Raw genomic sequence first — 18,359 nt, 5'->3', positions numbered from 1 at the left:
CTAGTATAATGTACAGAGAACCAAGCAAGCTGGAGAAAAGTTTTGAAGTCATGGTTGCGTGGTCTTAGTTTGGTCTGGTTAGCCATAAATTAAGATGATTAGTAATTTTCCAGGGTCCTAGAGTTACACCGTCCAGTACAGTAGCCACTCACCAAATTCAAGTATTGAGTCTTTGAATTGTGGCTAGTGAGACTGATGATCTGAATTATTGATTATATTTAATTTCAATTAAATATTAAAACTGAAGCATGATTCGACTATTGGAAAATGTTTAATCTGTTTTGAACACCTTGGATATGTGAATCTACCATTTCAACTGTAAACTGAAGCAACTGATGAGGTAGGGTAGGGGCTCTTCCTCGCCCCTTCTGCTGGCTCTTCAGCAGTGGAGCACCCCACAGTGCCTCTGCCGTCATCCGGCCCTTTTCTCTCAGCGTCATCTTTGGCAGCGCATGGTACAAGGACCACAAGGAGCTGGCACACTTCGATTATTTTTCTTTTCACAATCTATGTATGTAACAAACCATCAAAATCTAGAAGTGGCTTGTGGCATCTTTTCTGATCAAATCAGTCAGGCCCTGGCTTTGGCCCTGGACTGTCAAGCAACATGAACAATAGGGTGTAGCCCTTGGCACTGTAAGACGTTTAACAGCACCCCTGATCTCTACCCACTAGATGTCAACAGCATTCCCCCATTCTGACAACCAAAACCATCTCTAGACATTGCTAAACATCTCCTCAATGGGCAAAACTATTCCTGGCTGAAACCACTGCTCCTGAGGGTCTTCCGGGCCCACAGCCAATCCCCTTATACACATGCACTTGTGTGAGGTGGACTACATGAAGGTCTAGGCTTCTCTCCTCTCCACGCTTTTACATATTGGGTTACTGCATTAGATTTCATTTGAAGGAAGATTTTTGTGGTTTAATAACTTAATAAGAAAGAAACAAATAGTAAATTAGTAAAATAGTAACTCATAAATAACTTTTTAAAAGTAATAGTAAACAGTAGCAAATGGTAAATATAAAAGTGATTTCTAAGGATTCTTCTAATTTTAAGATGCTGTGACCTATGAAAATATTTTTTGGGTACTGACTTCATATTAATAGAGAGGTTTATTTATTACAAGGGAGAAAAACTACTTTAACTGGCTTAAACAACATGAAAATTTATTAAAGAAGAGAGGTATCTCATCAAAAGCAAAGGCAGAAACATGTCCCCAAATTCATCCTGTTGCTGCCAATCCCTGTCTCTTGGCTCTGTTGCCATCACCCTCAGATACAGACAATACATATGCTATCTGAATCTTATTCCAAATTCTCATTAGAGAGAATTTGCTCCAGCTTGCCTCAAAATCCTGTTCTGGACTTCAAAAGTCTTTCCAGAGAAGAGGAAGAGGCAATAAAAACAATGATGATGGAGAAAGAGGCATTATTAGTTCTAGAATACTTGGGCAGATCTCAATGGGCATCTACAGCAATAAGAGATCTTAATTTTAAAGTATTATATAGAATACATGGTAAATGAGTAGGCTTACAAAAATATGTCTCTATTTTACATATTTCTGCAGTATTTTAATGTTTATTACAAATGCCACACAGTCCTAAGTCACTTCAGTCGTGTCCAACTCTTCGTGACGCTATGGACGGTAGCCTGCCAGGCTCCTATGCCCGTGGGATTCTCCAGGCAAGAACACTGGAGTAGGTTGCTATTCCCTTTTCCAGGGGATCTTCTTGACCCAGGGATCGAACCTGTGTCTCTTACATCTCCTGCACTGGCAGGAAGGTTCTTTACCACTAGTACCACCTGGGAAGCCCCAGTTATCACAAATATATATTATGTTTATAACGAGAGGGAAATGAGAGAGATACTTCTCGTCAGACAAAAAAGATCTTTATGCACACTGTGTAAATATATTCACCAAAACAATACTTCTCTTAAAGTTGCTGTTTGCGTAATTAATTTGTAACCAATGGAGAAATAAAAATCAGGTAGTTCTTATCAACTGAATAACATTAAATATGGCAGTAGCATTAACAAGACCAATATAAAATAAATACATTAACTTAGAAACTGTGATAATGCTGAGACTGGAGAATAAGTCTTGAGTAAAACTGTCAAGAAGTAATTTTCTATTATATAAAAGTCCAGATTTTTAACCATACCACCTTTTGTCTTTGCCTTCTGTCCACATATTTGTGATATATTACCTAATTTTACCTCAATGAACTATCTGCCCTTATGTGTCTTTGAACTTAGAAAAAAGTGCATTCTAATTTTTTCTGGTGAGGTACATAGGACTAAATGGATTAAAAATAGGTTTCTATTTAATGAGCCACATAAAGGCAGATAGTTCACTGAGGTAAAATTAAGTTCAAAAAATCAAATTCTCTCCTAAGGCTGCTTCACTTACTAGTGGCAAATCACCACAGTTCAGAGTGGTCCTCTGGAAGCAGACTGAATGGGTTGGAATCCCAGGTCCACCATCTCCCAGTTCTAGGACCCCCGGAAGCAACGTCACCTCTCTGCGCTTCCATTTCCTCATCTGTAAATCAGGAGATAGTAACAGTATCTACTCATGGAGTTATTAGGAGGACAAAACAAATATTTGAGGCACTCTTAGAACAGTGACTAACATATAGTCCATATGTGCATATAAGAATTTTTTAAAGACATTAGGAAACTAATTCAAGAAAATAAAATGTTACCAAATTTACATAAGAGAGTAGTTCTTTAGAATAAAATTCTGGCATGAAATGTTTTAATAAAAGAATCATCCAATTAAATTTTGCTCCTATAACCCAGTCCTCCTATAAATAGAAAAAACTAAGAATTTTTGAAGAAGCCCGTTTCATCTGGAGTAACTGAGGTAAATATTATTCTGTATGTGTATACAGCAGATTTTTTTTTTTCCATATGTATAATCTTTTAATAATAGACATAACAGAGTATAATGGTTTCAAGGATGATTGATACTGTCCTGGACTGAAATCCTAGCTCATTCACTGACTAAGCAACTCTGGGCATTTTCTTATTTAATCTTCTAATAGTACCTTAACCCATCTATCTCTGTGTCTCTTTGTATATTTTACCCCACTTTATTTATTTATTTATTTATTTATTTCCCAGCGGGTTTTGTCATACATTGATATGAATCAGCCATAGATTTACACGTATTCCCCATCCCGATCCCCCCTCCCACCTCCCTCTCCACCCGATTCCTCTGGGTCTTCCCAGTGCACCAGGCCCGAGCACTTGTCTCATGCATCCCATCTGAGCTGGTGATCTGTTTCACCATAGATAACATACATGCTGTTCTTTTGAAACACCCCACCCTCACCTTCTCCCACAGAGTTCAAAAGTCTGTTCTGTACATCTGTGTCTCTTTTTCTGTTTTGCATATAGGGTTATCGTTACCATCTTTCTAAATTCCATATATATGTGTTAGTATGCTGTAATGTTCTTTATCTTTCTGGCTTACTTCACTCTGTATAATGGGCTCCAGTTTCATCCATCTCATTAGAACTGATTCAAATGAATTCTTTTTAACGGCTGAGTAATATTCCATGGTGTATATGTACCACAGCTTCCTTATCCATTCGTCTGCTGATGGGCATCTAGGTTGCTTCCATGTCCTGGCTATTATAAACAGTGCTGCAATGAACACTGGGGTGCACGTGTCTCTTTCAGATCTGGTTTCCTCAGTGTGTATGCCCAGAAGTAGGATTGCTGGGTCATATGGCAGTTCTATTTCCAGTTTTTTAAGAAATCTCCACACTGTTTTCCATAGTGGCTGTACTAGTTTGCATTCCCACCAACAGTGTAAGAGGGTTCCCTTTTCTCCACACCCTCTCCAGAATTTATTGCTTGTGGACTTTTGGATAGCAGCCATCCTGACTGGCGTGTAATGGTACCTCATTGTGGTTTTGATTTGCATTTCTCTGATAATGAGTGATGTTGAGCATCTTTTCATGTGTTTGTTAGCCATCTACACAGCAGATTTTAATATCCAATTCAATTATATCCTTTTTGCAATAAGTTAAGGCAGGCCCCAATACATGTGGGAAATTAGTCTTATCTTCTTACACAAACCACAATTTATTTTAAGATAAAGCAGGTAGTAGAATAAATATAAGAGTAATTATGACAAAGCATATCGCCTTTCTACCTGGAAACCCTAGAGAATCAAGTATAAAAGAAAGTCCTGTCTAGGAGTCAGACGAATTTGGGTTTAAGAAGACTGCTCTCTACTTAGCAACTGTCCGGCCTGAGGCAAATAACTTCACCTCTGTCAATTTCAATTTCCTCTTTCATAAAACACTACCTTCCACCAAGGATTGCTGCCATAATTGAGACTATATATAAGCTTTATATAAGACTATATATAGTCTCAATTATAAACCTTATATATAGTCTCAATTATGACAGCAATATATATATATGTAAACCTAGCTTGGTTCTTAGCACATAATAGGAACTCAATAAAAACCCTGTCCCTTCAATCAGTTTTTCATCTGCTTTCAAAAACAGAACCACAAACATAGAAGGTGCTAAAAAAAAAAAAAAATACAAGTTGATTAAAATAAAGGCAAACTGGTAATAGCCCTAGGAACAATGAATCTGTGCCCAAGTATTGTTTTATGCTTGCCTGTACTTAGAAGATTACTTTTTCTAATACTTGACTAGATTCAGCTAGATAAAAAATTAATTAAGGGACAAAGCAGACATTCCAGTCTGACCAAATAAGTTTATAACATGGGTGCTCAGTCGTGTCCAAATCTTTGAGACCCCCTAAACCGCAGACCGCCAGGGACTGAACCTGTGTGTCCCGCCTGCATTGGAAGGTGGATTCTTTACCGCTGCGCCACCTGGGAAGCCCTCAAGTTTATAACAGGATGACAGAAGCCTTACCGTTCTAGGGACAGCAACCACATGCATGAGCTGCTTTCCAATCTGTCTCTAAGAGAAGTTTCAGATACATGGTTTTCTGAATGCATCCCTAAACTGTCAAGGGCCGAGTAAGGACTCAAGGACTTACTAGTATTTCCAAGGAAATTCCTCATTAGTATAAAATATTAAGACCAATTCAGTATTAGTGCTACTAGACACAAGGTTTAAAGTCACATGTTTTAAAATCTTTCCACAAAGAACACAGGGTTGAGCCGATGTTGTAATATTCTGATTCTGCTTTGAATTTCAGTTTCTTCAATAATATCACAACTTTATTATTTTCCTATGTCTCTAAGAATTCAAATGACTGCAACTTCAATACACTGTTGTACTTTCAATCTGAAGGAGGAAAAGAACATAACTGTTAAGTTTTCATTCTTTGGGAAATAATTTTTTAATGCAACTTATTTTGTATTAGATTCAATAAATTATCCTATGAGTGATACTCTTAACGACAGTACTCAGTCACACTTTTCCCACCTTAGCTCCTTTAGCCCACATTCAGGAGGAAAGGAATGCCTTTTTATTTTATCCGAGTTTTTCCTTTGCTCTTTCCCTTCTCTCATTCCGAGGGGGTTGCAATTTTCAGAAACAGTCAATTATGATGCCCTCTAATAGCATGAAGAACTACTTCCTCATAATTAATTTGCCTTTAAAAAATTATCATTGTTCACACTTCTTTACAACTGTCAAGCTTTCATAGACTTTTTATTCAGTCACACCAAATCACTAGAACATCATACAACTGCTACTGAAATATTTGCGGGGAAAGGTTTAAGTTACAATAATTTTCTATTATCCTATCTGCAATGTCTCTGCTAAGTTAAAAGACCAAAATTGCAATTTTAAAAAAATTTCTGTGAAGTAATTAGCCTCCAACCAATAAAAAAATTAAAAAAAAAAAAAGAAAAAAGAACTGAAAAAAAAAAAAAAATTTCAAGTTTCATCAAATCATAATTCAAGTTCACACAGTTACAATGAATCTGAAACAAAAGACATAAATGAGTTCAGTGACGTCAACAAAGGGCCACGTATCTCTCATTAAAGTTTTACCGAGGGTCAGAATACAAAAATGATCTCTGAGGACATCTTATGCCGCCACCCAAGGGAGAAAGAGAGCCGAAGGGAACAAGCACTTGCTGAGGCTTCACCTGCTTTATTACTTCAGTTAACTTCCCATAACAACCAGGGCAGCAGGTCTGATGCCCGCCTTATAAATGAGAAATTGAGGCTCAATGCAATTAAGCTGTTTGTGGTAAAAGAGAATTCATACTTAATTCTAAAGCCAAGCATTTAATTTCTGCCATATCATTCTACACAAGTACAAGACAAGATCACACCAGAACTGTAACTCAAGCTTTCTTTCATTTGACTTCTAATGGGGGCATCTATGCAATTGTCCTAAATACCTTCCTCCAATGACCAATGCCCTTGTCCTAATCCCATCAACATGCAACCACAACTCTGCAAGAACACCAAGACACCAGGGTTTCACTTCAGAAGACCCACGAGAATACTTCTTGCTCTTGTTCCCTTCATCCTTACATTCAAGTAAATTCTTTTAAAAGATCAACACTCAAAATGGTGCCCCCAAAGGCAAAATAAAATATACACTCCCTATCTCTAACCATGATTATTTATAACCACAGCAAATATAGAAAATTTCAGGCTTGACATAAAATAAAAATATTTGGACACACTGTGGCATTTCTTAATGTCTTATTTGGACTGTCATACCTGAGGACAGACTATCAAGCAACTCACAATAAAGTGACATTCTTAATCCCAGATTCTGTTTACAGATGAAAAGTCTAACACCCACTCCATTTAAAAAAAACAGAATTAGCAGATTTAAATAACTGAACAAGTAAACAATTTTTTAAAGCCCTGAGACTGCAATTATTATACTTAACATCTAGTTTCGTCAGTGAGAAAGAGAAGTGAGAAGGACTCCACAAATCTTTATCTCCAATTTGGGCCTCTGAAATCTGTTACCAGGGAACTGTACAAAGCAAGGATACAATTTCTTAAATAATATCACAACTACAACTATTACACACATTTCAGATAATATGGTGATCATGTAGAGAGAGCCAAATGGTTACATGAGCCATTTGTCTCAAATACCACTTTCATACAACCCCAAGCTTAAGCCATGCATTTCAATGAACTCCATAGATTATCTGAATGACCATGTTTAATCTAAAAGTAAATGCAAGTATATAATTAATTTCCTTAACAGACAGTCTTGAGCACTAAGTAAAGCATTATCTCACTTTAAAAAACGTATGAAGTCTTTTTAGGTCATTCTTTTGTTCTGTTATTGACCTTTTCCCCTCTAATTTAAGAATCTTCGATGTATTTCTTAAATGAGAATGAAGGCATTCATTCTGGAAACTAATAACATACAATGAACAAATAAACTCTCTATATAAATATATATATTTAACATTATTAACCAGAATGCCTACTAAAGTAGTCCCAAATTTTATCAGGTAAATGCAAAACCACTAACCTTCTTGAATGCAGCTGAAATCAGTGGGCAAGTCATCAACATAATGGTGCTCAGTGTCAGCAGGGATTATTTCAGAAGGGAAAAATTACCATCATTTTTGGCTCTTCTCCTTTTGAAGCATACAAGTATGGAATTTTGCCAATTTTTTACTTTTACAAAAATGCTACATTGAGACTTGTTTAAAAGATCCCAATTCAGTTTTTATATGGAAAATGGATGTTAAAAATGCCAAAGGGAGGTACTCTGGCAGGAAGAGGCAAGAGACAGAATAAGGAAACAAAGGCAAATGAATCAAATCCTCAAGACTTCACTGAATTTTCAATGAATTTTTGCAAGGAGTTAAGAAAGGTGTGGGAAATGACTTTTGTTAACCTAGCTCATTTATAGATGACATATGGATAAATAAAGTGACAAGCTAAATCCAGAGCCCTAATCAAGTTCTCCAGCAACTATATCTCTTTGATTCTTATTAAGAAGCTTTAGCTTTCCAGTAGTTTCCTAAAAGTAATTAGGATTTATATATGTGATTAATGAAAATGACATTCTCTATGGTACTATTTATAAAATAGTGAAAAATAAGAAATCTTCTAAATGGCCTAATAGGGGTGAATGATTTAAAAAGTAGTTATTTCTATATAATTCTTGACAGCCTTTAAAAGTGAGGTTAGATAAAAAAAAAATTCACTGATAATGAAATACGGTCATAACACAAAGTGAAAAAATAAGAAAATGGCACGTGTGGAATGATCTCATTAAAGGACTACGTACACAGGTACAGACTCTAACAGCACTATCTGACAGAACTTTGTACAATGATGGAGATTTCAATATTCACACACTGATACAGTAACCAATAGACAGAAATGGTTTTTAAGCACTTGAAATGTGGCTAGTGCAACTGAAGAATTAAATTTAAAATTTTTTACATTTTAACCAGGTTTCACTTATTGGCTACAATATCAGACAGCATAAAGCTAGATGGACAGAAAATGAGGTGTGCCAGTTAATATCACTGTACTTGCTAATAAACCCAGGAAGCTGTTCATCTTCAATATACTATATTTGAATTAACAAAAGACAAGAAATGCATCAGAAGTGGTCCCATTCTTCCGTCCTCAGCTCCCAATCCCACGTCACTCTCAAGTTCCAGGACTTTTTAATGAAAGGACTGTGGAAGTGATCAGGTAATTTAGTAAAGGGGTATATGATTTGAAGAGAAACATGAGTATGTAGAACAGATAATTTAAACTAGAGTCTGAACAAGGAAAGTAAATATATCTTTCTAGATAGAAGACACAGAAAATAGACATCATTCCTGGAAATCATGAAAGCAAGATTACTTTAGGAGTGAGTTATAATAATAAAGACTTAATTTAAGCTTTAGTAAATAGATTAAGTTTTTTTTAAAGCAAGGTAAAGAGTGCCACTTTAAATTTGTTAAGTATCTGATGATCTAACAAACTAAACTAATAATAAAGATGAGTGTTTGGCACATTTAAAGAATCAAATTAATTTTTTAGGCTTAAAATACACTCTTAAATAAATCCCACTAAGCAGAGAGAACTTTTCATTCTCAGTCAAGAAAACATTTTTTATTATAATAACTTTATATCGGCTCTAGAGATTGTGGCAAAGAAACAGCTTTCTCCTTTCTTTACTAGTAAAATGGTAGGAAATTTGAATCATCCATTTCATGCATAGGATACAAACATTAGTGAAGAACTTTGGTTAAGTACTTTGAGTTGCCTTCAAAGGAAAACAGTGAATTATATATCATCTAACAACAGCAATTTTTTGGTAGATTTACCAGCATCACCTTTTTCTTTCTTTTCCCTCCCTATCTCAACTCTTCAATTCATGACAGAACTCATGGGTTTAATCTACAAGTACCAACAAAAAAATGTTTGACAGTCCATTCATTATAGACAGTCCATAACCAGAACTCAATGCATGCTCAGGACCAACATTCAACAACCCATCCTTAATGAAGAATAACAATGATTTAACAAACAGTCGATTACCTAAACATAGTTTATATCTGACTATAAAATGTTTTATATCTGTATATAAATATAGGAGTATCTGTATTACCCAGAAATCACACTCTAAAGCATTTATCTCAGAGAAAAGAAAACTCTTATCTCTACATAAAAATTTGTACACAAATGTTCACAGGAGCTTTATTTGTAACAGCCAAGAAGTGGAAACCACCAAAACATTCTTCAGTTGTGAATGCTAAACTACAGTACATCAAAACCATGGCATAATAATCAGCAATTTTAAAAGAGATCTGGAAGGCAAATAAGAAAAAAAAGCCAATCTCAAAAAAATTACATATTGTATGATTCTGCTTATAGCATTCTCAAAATGACAAATTATACAGATGAACATGTTCTTGGTTGCTAAGGGTTAAGGATCTGGGATGGGGAGTAGATCATTATAGAAGTAGGCTATAAGTAGGCTCCCCTGGTGGTTCAGATGGTAAAGAATCTGCCTGAAATGTGGGTTCAATCCCCGGGTCGGGAAGATCCCCTGGAGAAGGGAACAGCAACCCACGCCAGTATTCTTGCCTGGAGAATCCCATGGACGGAGGAGCCTGGCAGGCTACAGTCCATGGGGTCACAAAGGACTGGACACGACTAAGTGACTAATACTTTCACTTTCTTTCATAAATAAACTGAATGAGGGGGAGCTTCCAATAATATGTTCTGTATCTTGACTGCAGTTACATGAATCTGAACATGTGATTAAATGGCACAGAACTCTACACATTGTACCAACACTTATTTCCTATTTTTGATACTGTATTATGACGCAGTAAGATGTAACCAAAGGGTGAAACTAGGAGAAGGATACATGGACCTTCTTGTACTATTTTTGGACCTTTCTATGAATCTATAATTATTTCAAAACAAAAAGTTAAAAATACATAATAAATGCCTCTTATTATGTAAAGGGTTCTAAAGAGTCAAATATAATAAAGCAGTATGATTTTTTAAGATCTGTGGTTTACTGGTAAGTACAATCTCGCAAAGAAACATAAAAGGAAATTTTCTTAAAAGCAGCGACAGAATGAAAAATTCAAGAGGTACAGGGGGGAAAATAGAACACTTCAGCCTAAAAGAGATAATACATTAAAAGGTGAAAATTGTGTAAAATTCTATAACTAACAACAGAAAAATCCAATGGATGTGACAAAGTGAAGCAAGAAAGAATGAGAGTAGGGAAGTTGAAGGTCTAGAAGATTTGGTAAGAGTACACGTCAAATTCAGTAACAGTTATCACATAGTAACTTGTCACAAATAACTTAAGAGATTTAGTAATCAGAGAATGTGTGGTAACCTCAAGCTTTTTGGATTACTTTTATGAACGACTTAGTCTAGGACATGGCTGTTCTATGAGAGACTTAGGAGGAAATGGGAGAATCAAGTGAAAGTGGAAGATGTCAAACATCAAAAAGGACAGGGTATTCAAGGGTCATGTTGAAATGACCTTGAATTTCATTTGGTAAAACTGGCTAGTGAAGTGATAAAGGATAATGACAGAGAATAGGATAAAGAAGTTTTGTCAGACAATGCAATAATTTGAGGAAAACTAAAAAATGCATTTGAAGCTGGAATAGATGGCTATGAAGTGGGAGACAATCTTAATAATGGCACCACCTCTGTATCTTTAAATGTGACATATTTATTTGAGTTTTATCAGAAAAATAGCCAATTATACTGAAATGGGTGCCATTCAAGAAGATAATTTGTAAATCAACCTGCCAAAGGCTAAACAAATATCCATCATCTTGGGTTTCAAGAAAGAGATGATACACTCAGGAGAAACTAGGCTTGTTCTCTAAAAGCCTGTTTTAGATTTCAAAATGAAAGATTTTACACAATAAAGTCTAAAATAGATGCCTATTTAGATATACATATAAAGGAGGAAGAAATGCTGATTGAATACAATTTCATATAATCGCAATACTTAAAAATCATTGAAAAGTTCAATTTTGTTTGAAATTGCTTTTTCTCTAGACTCTGTTGAAAATATTAAGCCTTAAACTGTTGTATTCGAATCACTCAAAGCTTTTCCAGGGCTAATAAAATAGCTGGTGTTCAATTTTAGTAACATAAAGAAAAAGGTTTTGCCTTAGTACTAGATGACTTTCCTTGAATCAATCTGAACATCCAAATATGTCATCCAATTCAGTAAGAACTTGTACTTTAGAGTGGTTCTCATTGATGCTAGGATAGGAAACTTTTAGACTTTAAAAGACTGTAAATTAACTAAATTTGATAATAGTAATCCATCAAAATTAAGTTCCACACCAGCTGGCATTTGCCTTACATTTGGAGAGTTAATATTGTGAATCTTGTTCCTAACCAACTTTAGATTTCCATCTCTCTACTTCCCCTTTGATGGAAAAGAATTGCTTATAAGCAGTAACAAACTGTTCTTTATTCTGAGGAAACATTATTTCCACTACAATAAAAAACAAGGAAGGGTAAACCTTTATTTTAAATGTTATTGTATCTGTGGGGTTGACCTTACAATTTAGACATCATCAAATAATACTTACCAATACATACATCGATCTTTCCTTTTATAGCAGCTTCATGCAGAGGGGTATAGTTCCAGTTATCCCTGGCATTTGGATCAGCTCCTTGGCACAGTAACAGACTCACAACCTCAGCATGGCCAAAAGAACACGCATTATGAAGTGGAATGAGACCGCCATCATCACGAGCATGGACATTAGCACCCATTTGTAGTAAGTGTTCTACCACGTCCTTTCTTCCAAAACCTAAAAGGAAATAGGGAAAATATTTTATATTGTAAATCAGTTTTGTAAAAAGAACCATTAGAATTTCTTTAACAATATCAACAAATATGAACTGAAGTACTATGGTCTACAGCAAAAAGGTTAAAAAAAAAAAGATGCCATTCAAATAGATTCTCTCATCTCACAGAACTGAGAACTGAGGAAGTTCTTCCCTTAGTTTGGGTAATTCCTTCCAAAAACATTTCTTCAACACCTATTACATGCTAGAAATGCAGGATGAATGAGGCAAAATTCCTGTCCAAGGCATTCACTTTCCTCTCAAAATCAGATGCATAAAATCCATTTCTGTATTTTTAAACACCAATGAAAATCAAATCTAAGACAAAGCACAGCACTTAACATTACACTAGGGAAATTAGAGAATATACGAATATCAGAAATACATGGTGATAGTTTGGCTACAAGATATTTGAAAAGGAAGGGCTAAAGATAATGCCATAATATCTACTCTTGGGACTGGTGCCCAAACTAAATGAATGTGTAGTTACAATTCAAAGTTGGATTTACTGAGTTTGAGGGAATTTTATGACAAACAAGTGAGAACACAGGCTTTTAGAAATACAGAACCAGAACACTGGTGAAAAGCATCCCAATTTTCAGACAGAAAAATAGTGTTAGTGGAGGGTGTTGTTAGAAGAGCCAGAAAAAAATCTAAAGCACTGTACAGACTAGGCAAACACTGAGCATGGTAAGAAATACCAAGAAAACACATTATGGATGTTAAAGGGCAACAACATCATGCCAAGTCCAGCATGATGAGGATTTAGTGAGATAATGGAAAATGGAAAAAATAGCCATTTTGACAATTTGAAGGTCATCATAGTACTGTGATGAAATTTTAAAACTATACTGCAATGGGTTAAAAAAAAAGATTACTGAAAATATTAGCATTTTTATCTTTACCAGCTTAATACTTTTATTAATGATCTTTCCTTTCCTACTTTAAATTTTATTAGGACTTGCCGGCTAGATATCACTGCCTCCATGCTATTACTTACCATGTAATGTTGTTAGAAAATGACATTTTAACACTGGAAAGCAGTAATGGTCATATCTTCTTTCATTTTATGCATATATTAACTAAATAAATGAGAATTATGCAGAAAATAGAAAACAAAAAAGGATTTATTTCAATATATGTCCTTTACACTATCTTCAGAAATTCATTCACTCCAGAAAAGTAGGCCAAGAAAAAGTCTCCTGCTTTATAGATTTGAGTAAAGCCTGCATGCAAATTTACATTTCTCTAATTAGTGCACTAACAATGTTTGAGAACTAATTTCCTTTCTTCACTAATAAATGAAGTAAAAACAAAAATGCTTGGTATCAGCAAGAAAGTGGTGAAATGGAGTTGTGTTCACACTGATAACGTGAATATGAACTGGTGCCACATTTTTTTTTTATGGTTTTTTGATGTGGATCATTTTTTTAAAGGTCTTTATTGAATTTGTTACAATGTTGCTTCTGTTTTATGTTTTGTTTTGTTGGCCTGGAGGCATGTGGGATCTTAGTTCCCTGACCAGGGATTGAACCCGCACCTCCTGCATTGGAAGGCAGTATTAACCACTGGAATACCAGGGAAGTCTCATGGTACTACATTTTAGAAAAAAATGTAGCATTATCATGAATAGGCTTAAACAAATATACTCTCTGACTCAAAATACCACTTTTCAATTTTTATCATTTAAAAAATGATTTATCCATGGACAAAGATTTTGCATCAAGAATGTTTATCATAATGTTATTTACAGAAAATCATGGAGATTAGATGCTCAATAATATTCTGTTACATAAATGATAAAATGGCAGTTTCTGAATAAAATCATCTGTACTAAAAGAATGCTAGAACACTGTGAATGGACTTAATATCACTGAGCCATATATTTTAAAATGGCGAAAATGGCATTTTATTTTTAAACTCCTTAAATAAAAACTTAAAATGTATATTTTACCACAGTAAAAAAAAAAAAAAAAGGTATAGACCAACCACCCACCCACCCTCACAGACACACACACAATACTATAAAAAATTCCAACATAGAAAGGTGTTTCTTATATACCAATGAGTTCTCCTTCCATTTTTCTCTACCTTCCCTCCCTTCCTCCCTCCCGTCGTTTCTTTCTTGGCTGTGCCATGCTGCATGTGGGATCTTAGTTCCCTGACCAGGGATCACGCCTGCATTCCCTGCAGTAGAAGCCTGAGTCTTAACCGCTGGACCTCCTGGGAAGTCCTTCAATTAGCCTTTTGGATTGCAAATATATAAAACAAAATATAGGAGAAATAATACAACATTTGAAATATAGATGGATAGAAAATGAGACTAAGTCACTAGGTAGTAGAAATATGGAATTTTTTCTTCTTTTTGATTATCTCTTTTCTTATTACATAAAACATAATTGTGCATAAAATATATGTATGTGTACACATACAAGTTTAAAAAGGTGGAAGTGAACAGCCAAAATCAGTAAAGATACATTTTATGTGTCAATTATGAAATCATCTAATTTGATTTTGTATTAAAATGCATTAAATCAGTGTTACCCACAAGAAAATTAATCCCCTATTTAAAGTACTGTAATTTAGAAAACCATACATAAAAAGCTTATCAAAACATGTACTCTACCTGTACTATTAAGTACAATTCATAACTGGTCATTAACCACTCTATCCATGTTTAATGCATATGCATTACTTTTTATACATAAAGAGAATTCATTATCTATGATGGTCATACAAGGCCTTTGTTTCATAACCAAGGTTTGTAGCAATTATCTCTGTAATTGATTTTTTGGGGGGTCTAAAGAATCAAAATAAAAATAATAATTAGGGCTGGTTCAAAGAACTACACAGAATTTGACTATACAGTAACTTACCTATAAATTAACTCATAGGAAATAGCTTCTAAGTGAAACCATTACACACCCACACAAGATTTTCAGTGTCCCATTCCACCAAACTAGCACATGTCAAAAAAAGTTAAGTCACAATTTTTAAAAGGAATAATGTTGCTACTTATACATATCTTTATGGCTTAGTGTTACAAAGCACAAAAGAAAAACCAATGAACCATCTCTCTCTGATCCAAGAGAGGCTGTTAAAAATCAAGATAGTGTAATACTCTGATCTTTACCAACAAAACAGTATGTGCTATTAGAAGAGACTCCCAAACTGAGAGTTATACAAAAGGTGTAATTTAACTTTTACAGAAAATTTCTTACAGAAAAATTCTTTTTGCTTAAAGTACATGCCTTATTCCTGACAATAAAAATAGCAATAATAATGGTAAGTAGCTAACATTTAGTAAGCTCTTTTTTCTGACAAGAAGAATGCCAAATGCTTGACAAGCATTAGCTCCTGTGATAACATCCTGTGACAAGCATTTCCCTCATTTTATTGTTGAAGAATTCTTTTCCTCAGTTCTGATACTCGTTAACTATACTTCCAAACACACATCTCAAATCTGCCTACTCCCCAGGGCCACCAGCTTGGTTTCAAGCTCCACAATCTCCTGTCTAGACTTCAGCACAAAACCTTTTGTTGGTCTCTCTACTGTCACATCTGCTGCCTGACAATTCATCCTTAACAGCGCAGACAGTGAGTCTCTCCTCAAGGCATGCATCAGATTAGGTCACTTCCCTGCTTAAAATCCTGCAATGGATTCCAATAACACACACAATAAAACCTTCTTATGACCTAACAAGTGAGTTGGCCACTCTCACCTCTCCTATCTCATTGAGCTTTACTAACCCTGTCTTTCACCTTGTGTCCCCTGGATATGATGAACTTATTTCAGCCTAGAGGACTTTGTACTTGCTGTGTCCTCTGCCTGAAGACCCAGGTCTTCACATGCCTAGCTCCTTCTGTCATCCGATTCTCAGCCCAAAGATAACAACTTGGAGAGACTCTGACTAATCACTCAACATCAGTCTACCCACCCACCCACACACATTCTCTCAACATTGTTTTCAACATGAGTTCTTTGTATATTTTGGACATTAACCTTTTACCAGAAACATCATTCACAAATACTTTCTTCCACTCAGTAGGTTGCTTTCTCATTTTTGTTGATGGTTTCCTTCACTATGCAGAGGCCTTTTAGTTCAATGTAGTCTCACTTATTTTTGCTTTTGTTGCTTTGCTTTTGGTGTCAGAGTCAAAAAATCATCACCAATAGCTATGTCAAAGAGATTATCACCTATGTTTTTTTCTAGGAGATGTATGGTTTTAGGTCTTACACTAAGGTCTTTAATCCATTTCGCGTTAATTTTTGTGTATGGTGTAAGATAGTGGTCCAGTTTCACTCTTTTGCATGTAGATGTCCATTCTGCCAACACCATTTATTAAAGAGACTGTCCTTTCCTCATTGTATATTTTTGGTTCCTTTGTCATAAATTAATTGACCATATATGAATGGGTTTATTTCTGGGCTTTCTATTCTGTCCATTGAGCTATATGTCTTTTTTTATGCCAATATCATACTGTTTTTATTAAGTTAGCTTTGTAATATAGTTTGAAATCAGAGAATGTGCTATCTTCAGCTTTGTTCTTCTCTCTCAAGATTGTTTTGGCTATTTTTAGTCTTTTGTGTGATACCATGCAAACTTGAGAACTGTTTTGTTCTATTTGTGTGAAATATACCATTGGCATTTTTATAGGGGTTGCATGGAATCTTTATTGCTATACTGTAGTACAGACATTCTAACAATTTTAATTCTTTTAATCCATGAGCACAGAATATCTTTCCATTTATCTGTCTTCCTCAATTTCTTTCAATAGCATCTTATAGTTTTCAATATACAGGTCTTCATTTCCTTGATTAAATTTACCCTAGGTACTTTATTCTTTTTTTACACTTGTAAATGGGATTGTTCTCTTAATTTCTCTTTCTATTAGTTCATTATTAGTGTAAAGAAAGCCTAAAGATTTCTATATATTGATTTTATATCCTGCAACTTTATTGAATTTTCTTATTTAAACCTTTTTGATAGAGCCTTCAAGGTTTTCTATATATAGTGTCATCTGCAAATATAACAATTTTATTTCTTCTTTTTTAATCTGGATGACTTTTCTTTTTCTTGTCTAATTGCTCTGGCTAGGATTTCTAATGCTATGTTGAATAAAAGTGGCAAGAGTGGATACACTTATATTGTTACTGATCTTAAAGAAAACGCTTTTGTCTTTTCACCATTGAGCGTGATGTTAGCTGTGGACTTGTCACGTATGGCCTTGATTATGTTGAGGTATGTTCCTTTTCTAGAATTAATTCTGGAAAGTTGCAAATTTAGAATAGTGAGTCTTCTAATCCATGTGTATGATATACCTTTCCTTCAATTCAGATCTCATGTGTACTTCTATTTTTGTTTTTCTCCATTAATACCATATTTTTCAAGGATTATTGGGTATTTTAAGCTTTTTGTTGCTTTGGCAGTGAAAGGGGCAGTGGTGCATTAGGGGAGGTCAGTAAAACCAGATCACACAGAACCTCTGAGTCATAAATAATTAATCTGAATTTGAGCAGGGCAAGCAAGTAGCAATAAAAAGTTCACCCTGATGAACTGTTGAACTAAACTAAGTTTTATGAACCTCTTTGATAAATTTTAGCATTTTCTTTCCCCTAAAGACTGTGACAGACAATTACATTATTTCACATACTCAGAAAGTTTTAAATATATTATGTGGAAAGCATTGTGCTGGCACTATGAGGAAAACCTAAACTGATAACACATTATCTACTCCCAATATACATAACAATTTTCTTATTCTAATGTTAGAGTTTCAATTAAAGTCTCTCAAAAATGTTTCAATATCAAATGTAAGGTCATTGGTATTTATTCACTAGGCCTGAGTTTAGAGACAGAAAATTGCTTCACTTGTGTTCAGCATTTTAAACTGCTTAAAATTAAAGCCTCAAAGGAACAACCTTGGGCAATATTAAATCTTGTAACTAACAACTATGCATTCTAAAATTTAATAGAAGGAGAAAAACCTAAGGTATTTGGAGTATTTAAAAGTGATTTTTTTTAATTTATAGTAGCAAAATCACAGCCTAAAGACATTTTCG

At 34.8% G+C, this 18,359-nt stretch overlaps 1 protein-coding gene across 1 annotated transcript in view; it reads right to left on the bottom strand.

Moving 5' to 3' along the window:
* TNKS (tankyrase) overlaps nt 1-18,359 on the bottom strand; it is a 155,141-nt gene that overhangs the window by 122,306 nt on the left and 14,476 nt on the right. Inside the window, exon 2 of the mRNA XM_043454621.1 lies at nt 12,034-12,258. Within this exon, the coding sequence (XP_043310556.1) occupies nt 12,034-12,258 (225 nt within the window). The remainder of the gene's footprint in view (nt 1-12,033; nt 12,259-18,359) is intronic.

This window comes from Cervus canadensis, chromosome 31 (assembly GCF_019320065.1).
Source record: "Cervus canadensis isolate Bull #8, Minnesota chromosome 31, ASM1932006v1, whole genome shotgun sequence".
NCBI classification, from domain to species: Eukaryota; Metazoa; Chordata; class Mammalia; order Artiodactyla; family Cervidae; genus Cervus; species Cervus canadensis.
The sequence above is the reverse complement of the archived record's forward strand: the minus strand, read 5'-3'. Positions and strand labels throughout refer to the sequence as shown.